Genomic DNA, 17,050 nt, shown 5'->3' on the forward strand with positions numbered 1-17,050 from the left:
TCTAGTGTCAACTGCCGTGATATTGAGGAAAGTTTGCTTAAAGATGGGAGAAACTAAACTCACTCACTTCTGTGATCAGGATAACTAGACTTAACAACTAACAATGCTGAATGTGAACTGGCACTTGTTTACTTTTCATCCCCAAGTTAATTCCTGACAATGGTATCAGCAACATATAGCGTAAATGGTTTGTCAATTGTCAGGAAACTCATTGCTGAAGAAAGTATGGTTCTCGGTTTTACTGAGTAAAGTAATTGACAACTCAATAGTGTAGTCACTGACTGTGCACGGACTGAAGTGCACACTGCTATCAGCAATGTAACTAGCAAGGGGATGGCTTCACTGATGAAAGCTTGTTCCCTGTGTCATGTTGCCATTTCAGGTTTTTTTCAGTATCAGCACTGGGTGCAACATGACTTGTAGGTTTGGCTGCACCATCAAAATTTTGGTTGCACCATAAAATATAATCACTTTTATTCACTTTTAAATCACTGAGTTCTTTATGCGAAAAAATAATACAGCCATGCAAAAACTATTTTGTGTGCATATATTTGACACATAGATTATGATCTGTTTAATTATAAAAAGTACCTCAAAACAGCAACATATCAAACATACAATAAATTTTAAAATGATTCAGGATTATAATGAAAATCACACACACAAAAGATTTGGACTAAAAATTTTATTTCTGCATATACTTGCGTAAAACCTACCAGGAACACTGACTGGTCCTAAAGAGTAACATACCTATGTCTATAGCAACAAAAAAAATAATTCAAAACAAGCTAATGATAAATGAGGGACAGTTCTGTTTCAGTTTTGCACTACCTATATTTACACACCTCATTTATATAATTACTTCACAATAACTGATTTATGGGTTGACAAATGTTTCTGCATGCAACAAGTCATACAGAAAGAAAAGCATTACTTTGAGTCAGTGACTTCCAAATTAAAACAGATGATGACAGACATAACATGTTGGAGTGAGTTTAGGTTTACACCACACTCAGCAATATTCTAGCTCTATGGTGCTAGTCTGTATATAATGCATTGATCTGCCCAATTGGGAACTGACGACAAGTGTCAACCAAGTCAGAGAGCCTGACCACCCGATCCTGTTAGTCACCTCTTATGATAAGGGCTCCATAACGTGTTGGAGAATTTATTGTTACCTGCACTAGGGGCAATCTGTTACTGAAGGTAACCTGCACCGGCCAGCTATGACAAGCACCACTGACAGTTGTTAATATGTCAGCAGTAAGTTTAGTTTTAAGCGATACTCATCAATATTCCTGCACTGTGGTTGTGTTTGCCTCTAAGTCTGAATTCTAAAGAATTACCATGAGAGTGTTCAAATCAGTTTGAAATCAAAAAGCAGTTGAGTAACATTTATTACCCATAGCACTGAATTGTCTGGTTTTGATTGGTGATTTTACTGCATCAGAAGTGATGCAGTGTGTATTTTTAAAGCACATTTTCACCACTTGCACTGCGTCATACAGTCAGGTTTTCCACATCAAGGAGAACCCTGCTCTCATGCATATGCAAACCAATCTTGAAATCATTACTTGCTCTTAAAAGGCCACATACCTAAGTACACGTATACAGACATTATCAACAGGCAGTAGAGAGTATGTTTTTGTAATGTCCTGATAGTGCTCTTAAGAACGAATATCCTCAGTTTTACATACTTATCTAAATAATTGCATCTTTCTGATTTTGGTTTATATCAGTCGTTTTTCTTTTGTCACTATTCATCATACTAGTTTGAGCTCTGTTCCTTCAATAACCAGAATTTTCTTTTTCATATTGGAGTCAGTTGTACAAAGTACTTATGCAGTAAGGTCTAACTAAAAGTAACTTCTATGAGTGGTATTTTACGAAGTTTGTGAGTCAGATAAGGACAAACTCTATGGGTGAAACACTTCTTTATTCATGTAATGACAGTTGCTTAACAATCATACAATAATCTGCATCGAAGTCTACGAATAACGTTTGAGTTTATTTAAGTCGAATCTATGTTGTTGTTTTTTAAATAAATGTTTGTAGACACTGCTTTCTGCCTTATTTGGTGACTGAGTATTGAATATCGTTACTTGGAAAAAAATCAGGAGGTCCCTTCTTCACATATAAATCATGAGGCACCCCATTTCAAAACACAGCGTGTTTATTAAATGAGTTGTACTACTTATCTCGACATCCAGCTGTCCAGCATTCACACTGCGAAGCCAGGCAGTGTCAGAAACTGAGAAAGTGGGGCCGAGAATGTTGACGGATGATAACAGCAGAGTTTGCTACACGAGCACAACGAATGAACCACTGTCTAACAGTTACAAATGTTCTTACCATCTCCCGCGCGTTTCATTATTTTCACATTTTGCACACTTTCCACTCAGGTTGCGTGGTCACTTGGGGTGCACGTAAGGTGTACCCAACACAACAAATACATGTGTTCTTAGTTCGCCATGATTAAAGAAGAGCATTGTGGGATATCACTTCGCGGGCTAACCCATTCCGGTTAGTCTTTCCCGTTTCATTTTATTCTCCGGTAGGGTGGGGCGTACAATTCTCAAGGATGTATGAGTCTAATAGTAACTGTTTGTATAGTTCCACATGACACACCACCTTTCCTTCTATTACCTGTAGCTGAATAAAGGCGAACTTTTGAAACTTTATCCTCGCCATGAATCCTTCAACAAAGCCGCAACGTCCAAATAAACGCAAATACAGGAGCTCACCTATAAAATATAATTTGGGACGCAACGAAGAATTTATCCATTGTCTTATTATGCATATGTCTTTTGGTTTCTGTATGGACGCTTGGTACCATTTTAAGAGTCCATGTTGTACATATACATTTCAATCAAGTAGAAATGCATCCTAAACATTAGAAAATTACAACAAATTTATTTTTTAAATAAATTTAGGCACAGGCATGAGAAGGTAAATAATGGAGGCAAAGTGTCGTGAGGAATCGACAAGAAATTGAGTATAGTTTGCCCAGCTTATAATTCCCTGGAAAAAATGTATACCAAGAAATATTATTGTGGCCATCAAAACATTTTTAGATTCTCAGTATTGTTAAAAAACAGAACATCTGTCATGACATCAACTGTAGAAGGAAGTGCTATTGTTTCTGTTTCTGTCCATTGTTGAATCTTTGCCTGTCTATTGTTGTTAAAAACTATAGTCTGGTTCATAATTATTGAGAATTTTTCTTCTTACTTTGAGCTATCCTAACACCTCAACTGATTCACTGATACTTAAAACTAAGTTATGGTATAAGGGAGGTAACTCATCTTGGCCTACTGAGTATAGTACAATTAGAGTTACCTCCCCTGAATTTGTAGCAGACGTCATTTTCCTCAGCACTGTCAACAATGTCTGCTGAAGATAAAAGAAGGTTGATTTTTGAGTTGTGTAATCAAGGAATTGATGATGTAAATACACTGGCAGAGAGAACAGGAACTCCTCTTTCTACTGTGTATAGGATTAGGAAGAATTTTAAAGAGGGAAAGGATTTTGGGCATCAGAAAGGAGCAGGGAGACCCAGAAAATTGGACTTCTCAGATCGCGTCCGGCTGGGAATTTTAGCGTCTAAAAAGCAAAGGGCAAGCATCTCCAACATCAGGTATGAAATGATAGAAAGGGGATCAACAGTTGTATCAAAATCTACAGTTAGAAGAAATTTGATTGATCTTGGATGGGAGAAAAAGACTGGAATTCTTTCTCCTCTCATGAAACAAGAACATAAAGACAGGCGTATTGAGTGGTGTTTGGCACATGAAAACTTTGACTGGGAAAATGTGATTTTTACTGATGAAAGCTCAATATGGGTATATCCCAATAATGTGAAAATATGGACAAAGTCTGCGTCAGCACCGTTGTATCGACGACCTAAATACAGCCCAAAGTTTCATGTATGGGGAGGGATATCCTTATTAGAAACGACCCCGCTGTGTGTGTTTGAGGGAAATCTGACAAGTCAACGCTACACTAACATATTAGATAATTTTCTGCTTCCAAGTGCACATGTGTTTTATGGAAATGACTGGATTTTGCTGCAAGATAGTGATCCTAAACACACCGCAAAACATGCCAAGCAGTGGTTTCAGGAGAAAAATGTGACTGCATTACCATTTCCTGCATATAGTCCTGACTTAAATCCCATTGAGAACATTTGGGGGATGATGAAGGAATGTGTGAATCAAAAGGGGTTGACAAAAATTGAAGACATGAAGAGAGAAGTGGTCCGATACTGGGACAGCATAACTCACGAGACACTAACCTCTCTGATAGGAAGTATGCCTACCCGTCTTAGACTGTGCCGTGAAGCTCAAGGAGACTTGATAAAATATTAAATTGTTACCTACACAACATGAAAAGGTCAGTTCACTTTCACAATACATTCAATTTTATCTGATTTGTTCTCGTTTAATAATATGAAATGCTTTAGCTATTCTCAATAATTTTGAACCATACTGTATATATATGTATGCTCACATCTATACTGTACGTGAGATGTGAGTGTGGAGACCGGCATTCCTACTGTCTTTGTAGGGACGACGGCGAGCAGGGGTATGCCGCTGGGGTTGAGCTGGAAGTCCGTTCACCTCATTCATGTATACTTGTTTGTCATGTCTTGTGAAACCAACTAAAGAAGTTTGAACAACTAAAGTATGCCTTCGTCTTCATCAACGTATTCATTTGTCTTCGTCATCATAATGTTCATCAAAATCATAAGCTAATTCTCTAGTCATCCTATCCATGAGCCAATCCCCAGTCGACGCAAGAAACATATGTGAAGTCTTGTTGTTTTGGACAGAATATAGGCTATCCTAAAAAGAAACGCATAGTCGATTCATATTTCGAAAATAATGATTAATTATTTACAGTGTTCAAACAATCATCAGAATATGAAACAAAAGAGTTGATAACATGATTTTACACAAATGCACAAGTAAAAAGTCTCAGAACACAATATAACCTACAGTTGATTATTTTCTCGTCTCTATGGATGTTACTTGTGCGTGTAAACATTTATTTATACTGTGTTGTACTACAGGCCTGTAGACTTTCAGTACCAGAAAAAATATATACACATACAGTAATACCAAATATGACATGTATTAAATCATGTGACCGTGTTCTCGGTTTTTTTTTTGTTTTTTGTTGTTGTTTTTTTTGGGGGGGGGGGGGGGGGGGTGCGCGTGCGTGCGTGAAGAAAAAAATTATAAATATGTAGTGCAAATCTTTTGCGCATGAAATTACAGTCCTGTGAATCATTTTAAAATGTATTGTTTGTTTTATATGTTGCTGTTTTGAGGTATTTTTAAACCTCTTAAATAGATCAGAATCTAAGCTTCTAAAACATGTGAAATTGTTTTTTTTGCGTGTTTTTATAATATTTTCACGCGAAAAACGCAGGCTTCTTTGTTAACGCGAATACTGATGTGTTGATCGTCTCCCTCAACCATTGCTAGGAAACTAGCGCAAAAAGACCTTTAATGTTCGTCGTAGCAGGGAGACTATCATAGTCTGATATACAGAGCGTTGTAGATTATTCCTGGTCGTAGATAATAGTAATTATTACCATGTCTCACGTATAACATAAATTGCCCAGTGTGTCTCACAGTCCCTGATCTGTCTTAATTTACACTTGGAAAAAGGATGAAATGGTGGCTCTTTTTATTGTTCGATGATTCCATGCATCTCCAGGCAACTGAAAAAACCATTTGATAAAACGACAGAAACAGCACGACTTGTATTACTGGAGCGCTTGGTCCTTGGAAGCTAGTCACATTTGACGTCACGAGGTCACGTGACTTCCAGCGGAATATGCATAACGGCCGAAGCTGAGATAACAGAAACTGTTTTCGCGATTAAGACGTAAATATTCATAATTTGTACTTGAAACTTTGGGTATATGTTTTTGATAACTTTATCTTTCACACAGCAAACTATTGAAATTCTCTCAAATTCCCCTTTAATACCATGCCTCCAGCAATGCTGAAGCCCTAAATGAAGCAAGTCTAGATTCTAGTCTAGCTCTAGTCTCCCTTGGTTTCCCATTCAATCTAAATGGGTTTGTTTTTACTATCAAAATTATATACATGTATATAGATCAAGCTTTAGTCTAACTAGCCTATTCGTAAGTGCCATACATAAACATCAACTTACGACCATCCTAGCGCTAAGAGAGCTTCGAAAATCTACAAACAGGGCTGTAATGAATGCTGAGCTCATGGTTGTATAATATTCATATCCTTCGAAAAGGCAAGTCTAGATAAGCGGACATTATTTTGGAAATTTTCATGTAAACTTTTATTTTGTACCTCATAAACTTGTGCTAGTCTAATTTCCTATTGGCCTATACTATGATTCTGAAATGAATAGTAGCCCCGGACGAGCTCTTGCTTGTGTACACAGGTGCAAGCTGAACTGCTTTCAATGTGAGGCCTTGCAAACTTGAGTCATTGTACTCTGACGACCTTGAACTGTGCTTGTCCCACACTACATCGTTAGGGTTAAGTGGTTGAGTTGTCAGTGCCTAATGGACCCTGGATGACCCGAAGGATGATTTCTTGCGAGTATACACCTCTAGTCAATCCCCAACTTGTAATGAGTCCGAGAGACATTGTGTTTGCCTACACACGTGATGGCGAGGTGGAATGGACGTCAACACTGTTGGGGAAAGAGATTTTTAAATGCCTTCAAGGATGTTGCAAAATCTATATATACATTGTGCAATTTGACACCATTTTCGACTGCAATTTCAAATTTGGGAATGTAGTCAAGAACCCCGAAAGCAGTTTGGGGCGGTCAAAGAATACATATTTTTAAAATAATTTCAGTTTAATGTAAGACAGGTGTCCAAACCAAGTTTAGATTGACTGGGAAAGTGGAGACTGTTCTGGGCTCCATTTGGATCATATGGATTATATTGTGTAGACGTATGAATGTTTATATGACACAACTTTATATGGCACAAATGTTAGCCTAGATTCTGCTCAATGGTGGGTTGTTTAACTCGAGAAGTGTGTTAAATATATTGGCTACGCCCTGTCATAACGTCAGATGACATATACCCCTATCAGTATTACTAACTCGATGTCTCTTGGCTATACGTTCTGATAACGCTCGGAACGTATAACCTGGAGATGTCGAGCATGTGTTAGTATATGATTACAGTTATGTGTCGTGTATAAGCAAAATTTAGGCCATTAGTGTCAGACATTTCGTGTTGTTTTGGTATTGTTTACATGTCTATTAAACAAGGAAATAAATACAGCCCAGTTGTTATTTTGAAAACAGAGAATGGTAAACTGCACATACACAGCATAAGAATAGAACCTGAATATAGGGAAATGAACCCTAGCCTTTGCTAAACTTATAAACTTAAAAGTCAAATTACAAGAACGGGAAACTATATGTCATGATTTGATGTATTACAGTAGTTCATTTTTTTCTTTGACACAAACCCGTGAAGGTCCCGGGGTAGAATAAGCCTTCAGCAACCCACGCTTGCCATAAAAGGCGACTATGCTGGTCGCAAGAGGCGACTTAAGGGATCGGCTGGTCAGGCTCGCTGACTTGATTGACACATGTCATCGGTTCCCAATTCTGTAACGCATCATAACAATTTACATGTTTAGGGCACCTGCACACCGTGGCAAGCGCACATAAAATGTGACTGAAGTTATCTATGACGCGACACGCTGTGATTTCAAGCTCTCCTATCGTACGATTATCTAATTTATACAAGGAGTCAAGGCACCTTATCGGAGTTTGGTTGGTATATCTCTGCATTCAGTCACAGAGGTATGTATTGCTGAAGAAAATACTTCTATAGGTCCAACACCCGTGCACTGATAGCCATCCACGTATAAGATAAGGATGAATAATGTATGTAGATATAATATATCAGTGAACGACGGTTGGACCTAGGACGTATTATTGGTTTGTATTTGCGGCCTGTGTTTGTTCCCTACTATGTATCGGAAGACTAACCATTTCTCTTCAGCGACTGTGCATTTTCGACCGCAACTAAAATGAGTGAGCATATAGTTTTATGCTTTTGTGTGTACGATCCAAGCTATATCTTGAAGTGAATAACACGGACCCTTATAACAAACTAAGTGGGTGGTGGAATGTTCTTGGTTCAAACATCACTCTGCCATTTTAAACAGAACGACAAACGATGGTGTGGGGCAATTAAGGTTGTAATCAAGGTGAACCTTGCATTAGAACCTTGCAATCAGCGTACACTTGTATACAGCACAACAATCCAGCCTAGGGATCTGAGAGTTGCTACCGACGTAAGACTCCAGCTGCAGAGGGATTGACAACATGAATACGCATGTGTTTTATTATAGTTTATTACAAAAATAGGTCAATCTTAAATTATTCTATTCTGTATATACATGCATACACATATCTTATTAGCACTGTCTTGTTTATGCTGGGTCATAAGTTACTAACACGTATTCAAATACAAACACTGAACGCTTGAAAAATTACCTTTGCCTCATTTTACAAAATATCGTGTGAGTGAGTGAGTGTGTGAGAGAGTGTTATATTCCAGCAATTTGACGGAGGTATACACCAGAAATGGGCACATACAACGCTTACCATTAGGCTAGTCCACTGTATCGACCATACAAATAGCTGGGATGATATATTTATAGGTGGACGGAATGATGTATGCGTAGGTGTATGCAAGGATGTATGCATGGATGGTTGGGTGGAATTGTGAATGAATGGATGGATAGAATGATGTATGCATGTATGGATAGAATACATGTATGCATGGTTAGAATTATGCATGCATGAATGATTGATGGAATGTTGTATGCACACATGTATGGGTGGACAAAATGATAGACGGGTTGAATGATGAATACACATATGGATGGATAAAATTGTGGATGGAATCATTGCAACTCACGCTCCTGGCTTCACCTCCTAATTGAGAATGTGTACTTGTGCACCCGTTTCTTGCAAAATCGGCGATTGAACCAGGTACAAACAGAAAGTATGAGAAGGGCGAGGGTATGCTCACGAGGCTGCAAATTCACCTCACTGAATGCAGTTGTATGTATAATTTTATCACCTATTATACCCTCGACTAGGTACATTATACGGATGAACGATTCTGGCGTGAACAGTACGCTGGTATAACAAGGCCACACCCGTGTACAGGAGCGAATCGAATGAGTTACGACAAACGTTACAACTACTATACGGGTATTACGTCAATAAATACATTGCAACCAAAGGCAACATTAACAAGGGTCATATCACAGTCGCTTGTAAAACAGTTGACACTTAACAACAAACACCGGCTACCATTGGCATTTGATAGGGGACACGTCAAGGCGCCTACTGCGCATGGTCTGTTTCTCGCCTGCTGTCCACGACTTTGACTTCGTCCGGAAGTGACGTAATTGCTGAGAATACGATTCGTGTACCATTGGGAGGTATGTTTCAGGTTCACATTGATGCTGAAAGATTAAAAACTGATTTTAAACGTTTGCTAACAGTCAATTACCTACCAATCAGGTGAAAATGTACTCTTAAAATGGCTTATTTTCTGTGTATTGGACAGCGCCCGAATATAAGGAGAGCTTTCAGGCATATATTACTTTACATGTCACGGTGATGTGAAACCACAAAATGTATCTATTAAATCCAATATGGCTGATATCTGTCAGAATAACCACAAAAAAAACTTCGTTGCTATGACATACCCGATGTTCTTCAAAGAAGGCCTTGTAACCGCCATCCAGCAGGTACACTTCCGGGTAAAAGAGGAAGGGGTAACAGTCGATGTTTAACTTCCGGTCCATTCTTCTCAAATGACGTAATCTGTGTGGGAAATATGATATGACCATAGTCGCTTTGACGAAACATATTCAGCATCATACAAAATAAATACAAAATATACATTACAATTTGTAGCGAAAATGAACAGTCACATCTTCAGTTCTCTGTGAAAATTAATACATCGGTCATGATGAACAGAATGCATGCATTTGTGATGTACGGCATTCGAAGGGCTTTTGGCTGAAAATGTGTGCTGGTGATTAAGTGCCTGACCCGGATGGGACTCAACCTAACAAGATTTCTAGAATCGGTTCTTTAAGAAGAATGTGTAATCCGAAATATAAATGGCATTGCGTAATCCAAAGTTAGCATTTCAGTATTCGTTTGTCAGCATTAATCTACGTGGCAGTTTATCATGGTGAGGTGTTGGGCATTCTATGGTAACCTATAGTGCATTTTTGTATGATGTTTCTTCCATTGTGTGATAAGGTTTATGGCATTCTTACAGTTTTGGTCCCCTCTCCGATGAAAATTCGCAGTGGAATATGAGGATATTCCTTTCAGTGGACACACTCCCTCGTCGAGCAGTGAGTACCTCCGTTATGAGAGCCTCGGTGTGAAGGTTCAGCGCCCCCTGAGAGGATGTAAACGAAACAGTTAGTTGACCCAATAAGGCAAACAGTAAGGGTGACTCTTTCATGTGAGATGTTTCAATATTTAAAGATACGTTGATGGTACTTGTCAAAAAGGGGTTTTCGTGATTTTAATGTTACCTGAATATGTCCTCCTTCGTATTCATACGGGTAACGGCAATCGATTATTTGGTACCCGGAAATGACGTCGCTGTATTTCCCGTCCAGTAGTTGACTGACTGTGAGTGGAGACACTGACTTGAGATCTTTGTGTCTGCCTTTGATTGTAGGGAGAGAGTGTGCCTAGAAATATAGAGAACATGTCTTTGAAACTTTAGGAGGGCCTCACAAGTATTGGTTCGGGTCAAATGAATCCTAATTATGTGCAGGTTACCTATTTGCACATGAGAATACGCCTGATTTAGTTCTGTGGAAGTACCAGGTACAAGCACTCGTAAAATCATTTTGTGTGGCCATCCAGTGTGACAATGTAATTGATCCCTAAACAGCCGTTTGACAAATAAAAAATCGATTCTGGACTCAGACAATCCAGTGTTGACACCTTTGGTCTAGACATTATAGCTGTGTTCATTTGAAGAATAGTTTGCTTCTAGATTGAGAATAATTATAACATTGAAATTAGACGTTAGCAGAGAAAGTTGATTTAAACTACAAGGCAATTTGTCTTGCCTCGTTTAACTACTAACACTTATCGAGAGGGTCATATGGTCCGTACCCAAATTCAGACATGCTTGCATTTCATGATCCCTATCAAACCTTCCTTAGCACAGTTTGTTATCTCAGCTTACTTTAGTTCCGTCCCCGATGAGGTTTGCCTCTTCACTCTCCATCCTCTCGACTGCTGTCTTCAGGGACTCCAAACACAAGCTCTGAAAATATGATATGTATTATAGAACATGGAGAACACGCTTTCTGAGGAGGAATGTGCAAATTGTATTCCATCCAAAATAGTTTCTATTCGTGTAAGTGATACTTTGATGCACTCAGTATACTTGTATATGAAACGTGGTCTGTGAATAATTGAGTCTGGACCAGACAATCCACTGACTGGTCTCATGAACAAAGGGAAGAACCATTAAACAAGTTGTACTGACCACTAGATCTTGATATGTCCGTATATACGCTGGGTACATTCTCTTTAAGAACAAAATGTGAGACGAGAGCTAAACGTCAGACAACTGTGGGACGTTTACCGCTGAAGTGCCATCAGCGGTAAATGTGGGTTTGGTGTTACCAAGGTTAACTTTCCGGATGAATCTGGAAGTCGCTTACCAACGACCATAGTATCACATCACGCCTAGGGGACGCAACTCTATTTTGCAAATTATGGTACCCTCATAGTGGCAACATTTGATTTTTGGTTGTTTTTTAAACATCTTTGCTGTGATTGCAATTAAGTTGAAAATATCTGTCATAAAAAAATTTGGATTTAATAATGTTTAATAATGTTTTTAATGTAAAAAACAAAAAGGTAATGCCTTTCACTGAGCATCGCATTCAAACGTTGCCCCAGATCAAGCCAAGTGGTAATGGTGACTATCATGTGTTCGATTTTGATATCTTCTTCAGCTCTCAATACGTTGCCAACACATTCTTTAGAGCAGTAGTTACCTCGTGAGCATTCGGCTTGAAAAGGAATTTTCTTGGGATGCTCTGAGGTGAGTTGTCGCCCTTTGTGGGCGTCTCGGGTTCCTGAAACCGATAACAAGCGTATGTATTCCACTTATTTTCCCCAAAAACCTTTGAATCTAACCATGCTTCTCTCGAAAGGTTTTCTTTTCTTCTCTAGTGTTTTTAAGAGAAACACCAAAGGGACATAATAAATAAACGCTTCCGGTAACAAAATGGCACTGAGGGTGTAAGAATGGTATGATAATTTTATGTAAAAAACCCCAACATTTCCACTCATTTGTACAGTGATCCATTCGGTAATCTGAAAATAAATGTGCACGTGTATATACTACTCAGAAAAGTGAAGGATCACCCCCATTCGTCCATACTACTGTCCAGCTTAAAACATTTGTTAAGTACACCTGGCCATCCTTGCGTTGTCTTTTAGCAGAATAAATGAATACGTCTTTAACAGTTTTGCCCAGCATGTACAGGATATAAACGTTCGTGTGTCTGTGTACGATTGTCCGTTTAAGTTTAAATACATTGTTTCAGTAATTATTAAGTCAAGGTTTGAATGGCTATCGCTCTTTACGTACCATTGTTGTGTTCTCGGGAGAGTCAATGCCACTGTCGGTGAAATCCTCCTCCACCTCAGAGTACCACGGGGAAGTGATGCGCTTCGGGGTCACATGACCGTCACGTGACCCACTCTCCATGTCAGTGTCACTCATTGGGTGTGACGTACCTCGGTACTCTTCACCCAAGCTGATGATCTGAGGCGTCGTCATGTGACGTATCTTGGCTGGGTTGGGAAGACAGCATGGAGACATGGAATCGTTGAACTGCAAATCAAATTTGTTAATCAACTTCTACATACACACGTGTTCTTTCGTTCGTGTCACGTTTTTAATCCATTCATCAAGCGTACTGATAAGAGTCAGAGGCCATTCTTTAGTTTCATCGCAAGCAGAAGCACTGCAACATATATGCACCTGTTAATGTCGAATTTCGAAAATGTGAGGTTTATTAAAAATGTATTCAGTGCCATATATTTGTTTGTTACAGTGGTGCATTAACAAAGTATAAAAAGGACAAGTTAATGGGTAGTAAATGAAGTTCAAAATAAAGCACATTGTTGCCCATAAATTCGTCATTGTTGTAAACAAACACCTAGATGTAAATAAAACATGCAGAGACATGCTCACCGCTAATCGTCTTCTAGGCATCTTGGTCAACCAGAGCTGTGAAAAGGATACGTTCATTTACTAAATATAGATGCGGAAATTACACTGCTTGTACTTATACTTCACATTTATCTGATTTGTCCAGCGATATTGTAGTGAGCAAATTCAAGCATCACAAGAAGCGCCCGTAAAATGTTGATACTGGGTTATTGTTCATACTGTAAAATCCACAGGATATAACAGTAAACAAAAGTTTCCATTTACGACTTCTAACAATATTCTTCCTGTGTGACATATGATTATTTACTGCTTGCAAATACAACGACAAGACCAACGCATTTCCTGTTGTCTCCGACAGATATGCATATATTCCGTGGACGTTTGGTTTTAAAAATGTATCGCTGGCATTTACCATGACAGTATGTCATTCAAATATTTAAGAGAAACATCCGTAAAATGATAACACGGAATAAAGTATCCATAACAGAAATGGCAATATATGATAATTAATACGACTAGCATTGATATGAACAAAATATGAACAATCGCATCGTAACTGTTTTTAAAAACAAACATACAAACATCCTACTATTTTTACATAAGGATCTATGTCGAAACGCCGGGTTTAAAAAAAAGTAACGAAATAAAGAATCTGTTGTTCATACACAATGTCAAATTCTGTCATCCGTCAAATTCAAAGGTAGTCACTCGATAAATTCTTGCCCACAATCTCAGACTATTTCACTTCACTGCTATGGTAAATCCGTACATGACAATATATTCGCGTAGATAGAACGCACTCAGTTTGAGCAATGTTTCATAATATGTCTTTTAGCAAAGTTAACAAAGTCTGAAATCGAATTAAATTAACTAGTATAATTGTAAACGGGAAAAACCTCCAGTATACTCACGAGAACAACACAGGCCAAAATCGCCAATCAAACACCCCAAGCTCACTCGTGTAATCCAAAGCGAGAGACTGAACAGTTATGTTGAGAATGGAATTACGAGCCGGTACTTATGCTGTTTGTATGTATGGCCATCTGGTTGTCAACTGTATTTACATGTAAACAATCGCTTAATCCAATCCTAGCCATATGGAAGTCTCAGTGACATTTCCAGGTAATAATTAGTGTAAAATGCTAATTGGTTCTGCTTGTTTGAGTAGCACCAAGCGAGTCATCGTTTCAATCTCACCTCTCAGAACAGCCGCGAAAACAATGCCTGTCAATTAATCCCATAAGAATGTGTTAATTACCAACATGAGTATGACCTGTCGGAGAAGTAGCCTACGGTTGCAATGATGGAAAGGGAGGTAAGCTGAGTTGGCGAGAATCTGTACCGGGTCGTGGGAAGGGATTAGCTAATTAGTAGCCGATTAATGAGATAATCTGCATGAAATGTTAGTCATATCTACCGTTAGGCAATGTGTTAAGGGAGCCAAGGTGGAATATTTCGAGGGTTAGCTGACGTAATTGAAGTAACAACGTGGTGTCATGGAGCAGACGACACAAATCTGTAAACCGAGACTAAGGTCATAAACATGTATCACTCTCAATATTGACACAGGATTACACATGCAACGCAAAGTAGTAATGCTGACAAGGCCATTTCTGATCAGAGCTGTGGAGATATTGTTACATTTGTCATTATGTAGTTGAAATTGCTGTTATTTGGACCAGAGAAAATCGTTATGACGTCCAAGTCTGTGATAGAGACCATGAACCAAATACATAAACGCCCATGCAGTTCTAAAATGCGTGGCAAGATTTGCACAGTTTAAAATGAAGACATGACCTCTGGAGCATTTTCCATGATGTTTTAAGATTATTTTGTGTTTAACAGTGTACAGTGTTTGTTGTCTGTAAAATATGTCCATTTCAGAGACTAGACGTTCCTAATGGTGTCCCAGTATCCCTCTTGACACATCTGTACTCATTTATTAAAGCTGCGGTTATATTGTTACCGTAGAGTCAATGAGATCAAAAACACCAAAAATCTAATTAAACTTATAAATATATTATATTTGTATTGTGTCCTTCCTTCTCATATGTATTGTTGAGGTACTGACGAAGAAGAATCAACTTCTTTACTGGAATGAATGCGATGTTCGATGTAGGTTCTAACACCGTTATCGAGAAAGTGATGTCCTTGTCTTGTTACCGATCATAAATCACTGAATGAAAACGTGCAAAACATCTACTTCTTTCTTCTAAGTTTGCGTTTTGTGAGTTATTCAGTTTCAGATTACCTCTAGGTCATCTCACGTGACCCGTGTGTACTTGTTGAAATGAATTCGTGGTAATGACGCATCTGTTCATGGTACAACGAATTAATACGCTAAATGGCTTTGTTAATCGGGGCCCAGGTGGCTTATGCGATACAGACACAAATTTGCAATCGTTGAAAAAACACTCGTCCCATGTGTTAAGGTGGAAACGTGGAGTCGTGTAGTCATTACTTGATGATGACCTAGAAAACCCTGGAGATGTGTTGTTTCAAAGGCATTTAGAAGTTGGAATAATCAAACTAAAAGTGCTTTTACCTGAAGAAGAGACTAGAATCTGTCTCGAGACGTTCTGACCTTGTCTAATAAAGACGTTGAACCATAAAGCACTTTTAGTTTGATTCACTGGAGATGGAGAAAACAAGCGGAGTTTTGTGCCTTCAGAGCGATGAGCTATTGCTGTAAATCTTTTCCCAGTTTCTTATTCATGTGATCATAGCAGTGTTCTTATAGTCATCACATCTCTGTCACGTCATTTACAAACACAACAACACAAACACATTTTAGTAACGATGGCAAACTATATCAATCCTCATTGTGAAAATGTAATTTATTTTCATCAAAGTAAGGCTAGAAATCTTGACGTGAGTGATAGAGAACTCTTTACGCAACACTCAACACTTTTAGTTTTGTTACGACGGCTTGTAAACAGTGACTATGGTAGACAAATCGCTGATATGTGAAACAACACTAAGGTGATGCTTACTGCTAATTTTAGTATATGTCTTTATTAACTCAAGCAAAACTGTATCCTTTATCTCACAACGTGTTGTTTTTACACTGCTCGGATATACACATAACATTCCAGGTTTCGTTACTTTGTATGTATACAATACCCTTGACCAGTTTATTTAGTGCAGAAAGCAGTTGAATAAAATATATTTTCTGATGGATTTGTAATATGGTAATGTTTTTAATGGTTGACTTAATATTGCATGTACGTGGTGTTCAGAGATGTACATTGCAGACACATACGAAAAGGCTATTGTTCCTGCCTTGATTCCATTTGACTCCCAGTCGAATCCCAATAGATAACAAATATCCACGAAACAGTAACCATAAAACGTCTTCGCAGAAACCAAAATGTTTCCCTTAAAAGTGGTAACGATATCATTGCTTTACTTACAAGTAGTAGTGGAAACCATGAAACGTCGTTTCAGATTATAATCTTTTTTTTTCGTAAAAGTGGAAACTATGAAACCAGAGACCATATAATATTATATGGTCTCTGATGAAACGTAGTTAATGACAACAAATATACTTATAATGAAAGTGGAAACCATGAAATGTCCTTAAAAGTGGTACAAATTCTTCCAGTTAAAGTGGAAACCCTGATAACTTCTTATGGGTAATAGTAAAGTTCTACCTATAAAACGGTAATAGTGAAACGTCATGACAGGAGTTTTCTCCCCTTAAACGTACTTAAAGCGTCATGGTCTGTAATAGATGTGTTAATTTATTTAAGAATTAAATCACCCCAA

At 38.3% G+C, this 17,050-nt stretch overlaps 2 protein-coding genes across 2 annotated transcripts in view; both read right to left on the minus strand.

Annotated features, from left to right (window-relative positions):
* LOC137265513 (uncharacterized) overlaps window positions 1-2,492 on the minus strand; it is a 30,463-nt gene extending 27,971 nt beyond the window's left edge. The window contains exon 1 of the mRNA XM_067800927.1: window positions 2,353-2,492. Coding sequence (XP_067657028.1) covers window positions 2,353-2,371 — 19 coding nt within the window. The 5' untranslated portion in view covers window positions 2,372-2,492. The remainder of the gene's footprint in view (window positions 1-2,352) is intronic.
* Window positions 2,493-9,350: 6,858 nt separating this feature from the next.
* Window positions 9,351-13,324, minus strand: LOC137266108 (M-phase inducer phosphatase-like). Its single transcript, XM_067801610.1, has 8 exons — window positions 13,304-13,324; window positions 12,695-12,940; window positions 12,096-12,176; window positions 11,273-11,353; window positions 10,605-10,766; window positions 10,338-10,465; window positions 9,756-9,873; window positions 9,351-9,509 (listed from the first exon to the last, which is right to left on the minus strand). Exons 1-8 carry the CDS (start codon window positions 13,322-13,324, stop codon window positions 9,351-9,353), a joined length of 996 nt encoding a protein of 331 aa, XP_067657711.1.
* Window positions 13,325-17,050: the final 3,726 nt, after the last annotated feature.

The sequence above is a fragment of the Haliotis asinina genome, chromosome 15, assembly GCF_037392515.1.
Source record: "Haliotis asinina isolate JCU_RB_2024 chromosome 15, JCU_Hal_asi_v2, whole genome shotgun sequence".
Lineage (NCBI taxonomy): Eukaryota > Metazoa > Mollusca > Gastropoda > Lepetellida > Haliotidae > Haliotis > Haliotis asinina.

What these genes read in the sequence shown, in the direction of transcription:
- LOC137266108 (XM_067801610.1), bottom strand. Translation starts at nt 13,324, where the DNA reads ATGCCTAGAAGACGATTAGCG. An exon ending in TCAAGCCGAATGCTCACGAG is followed by an intron (nt 11,354 to 12,095) that starts GTAACTACTGCT and finishes TCATATTTTCAG; the next exon opens with AGCTTGTGTTTGGAGTCCCT. An exon ending in TCATCGGGGACGGAACTAAA is followed by an intron (nt 10,767 to 11,272) that starts GTAAGCTGAGAT and finishes CTATATTTCTAG; the next exon opens with GCACACTCTCTCCCTACAAT.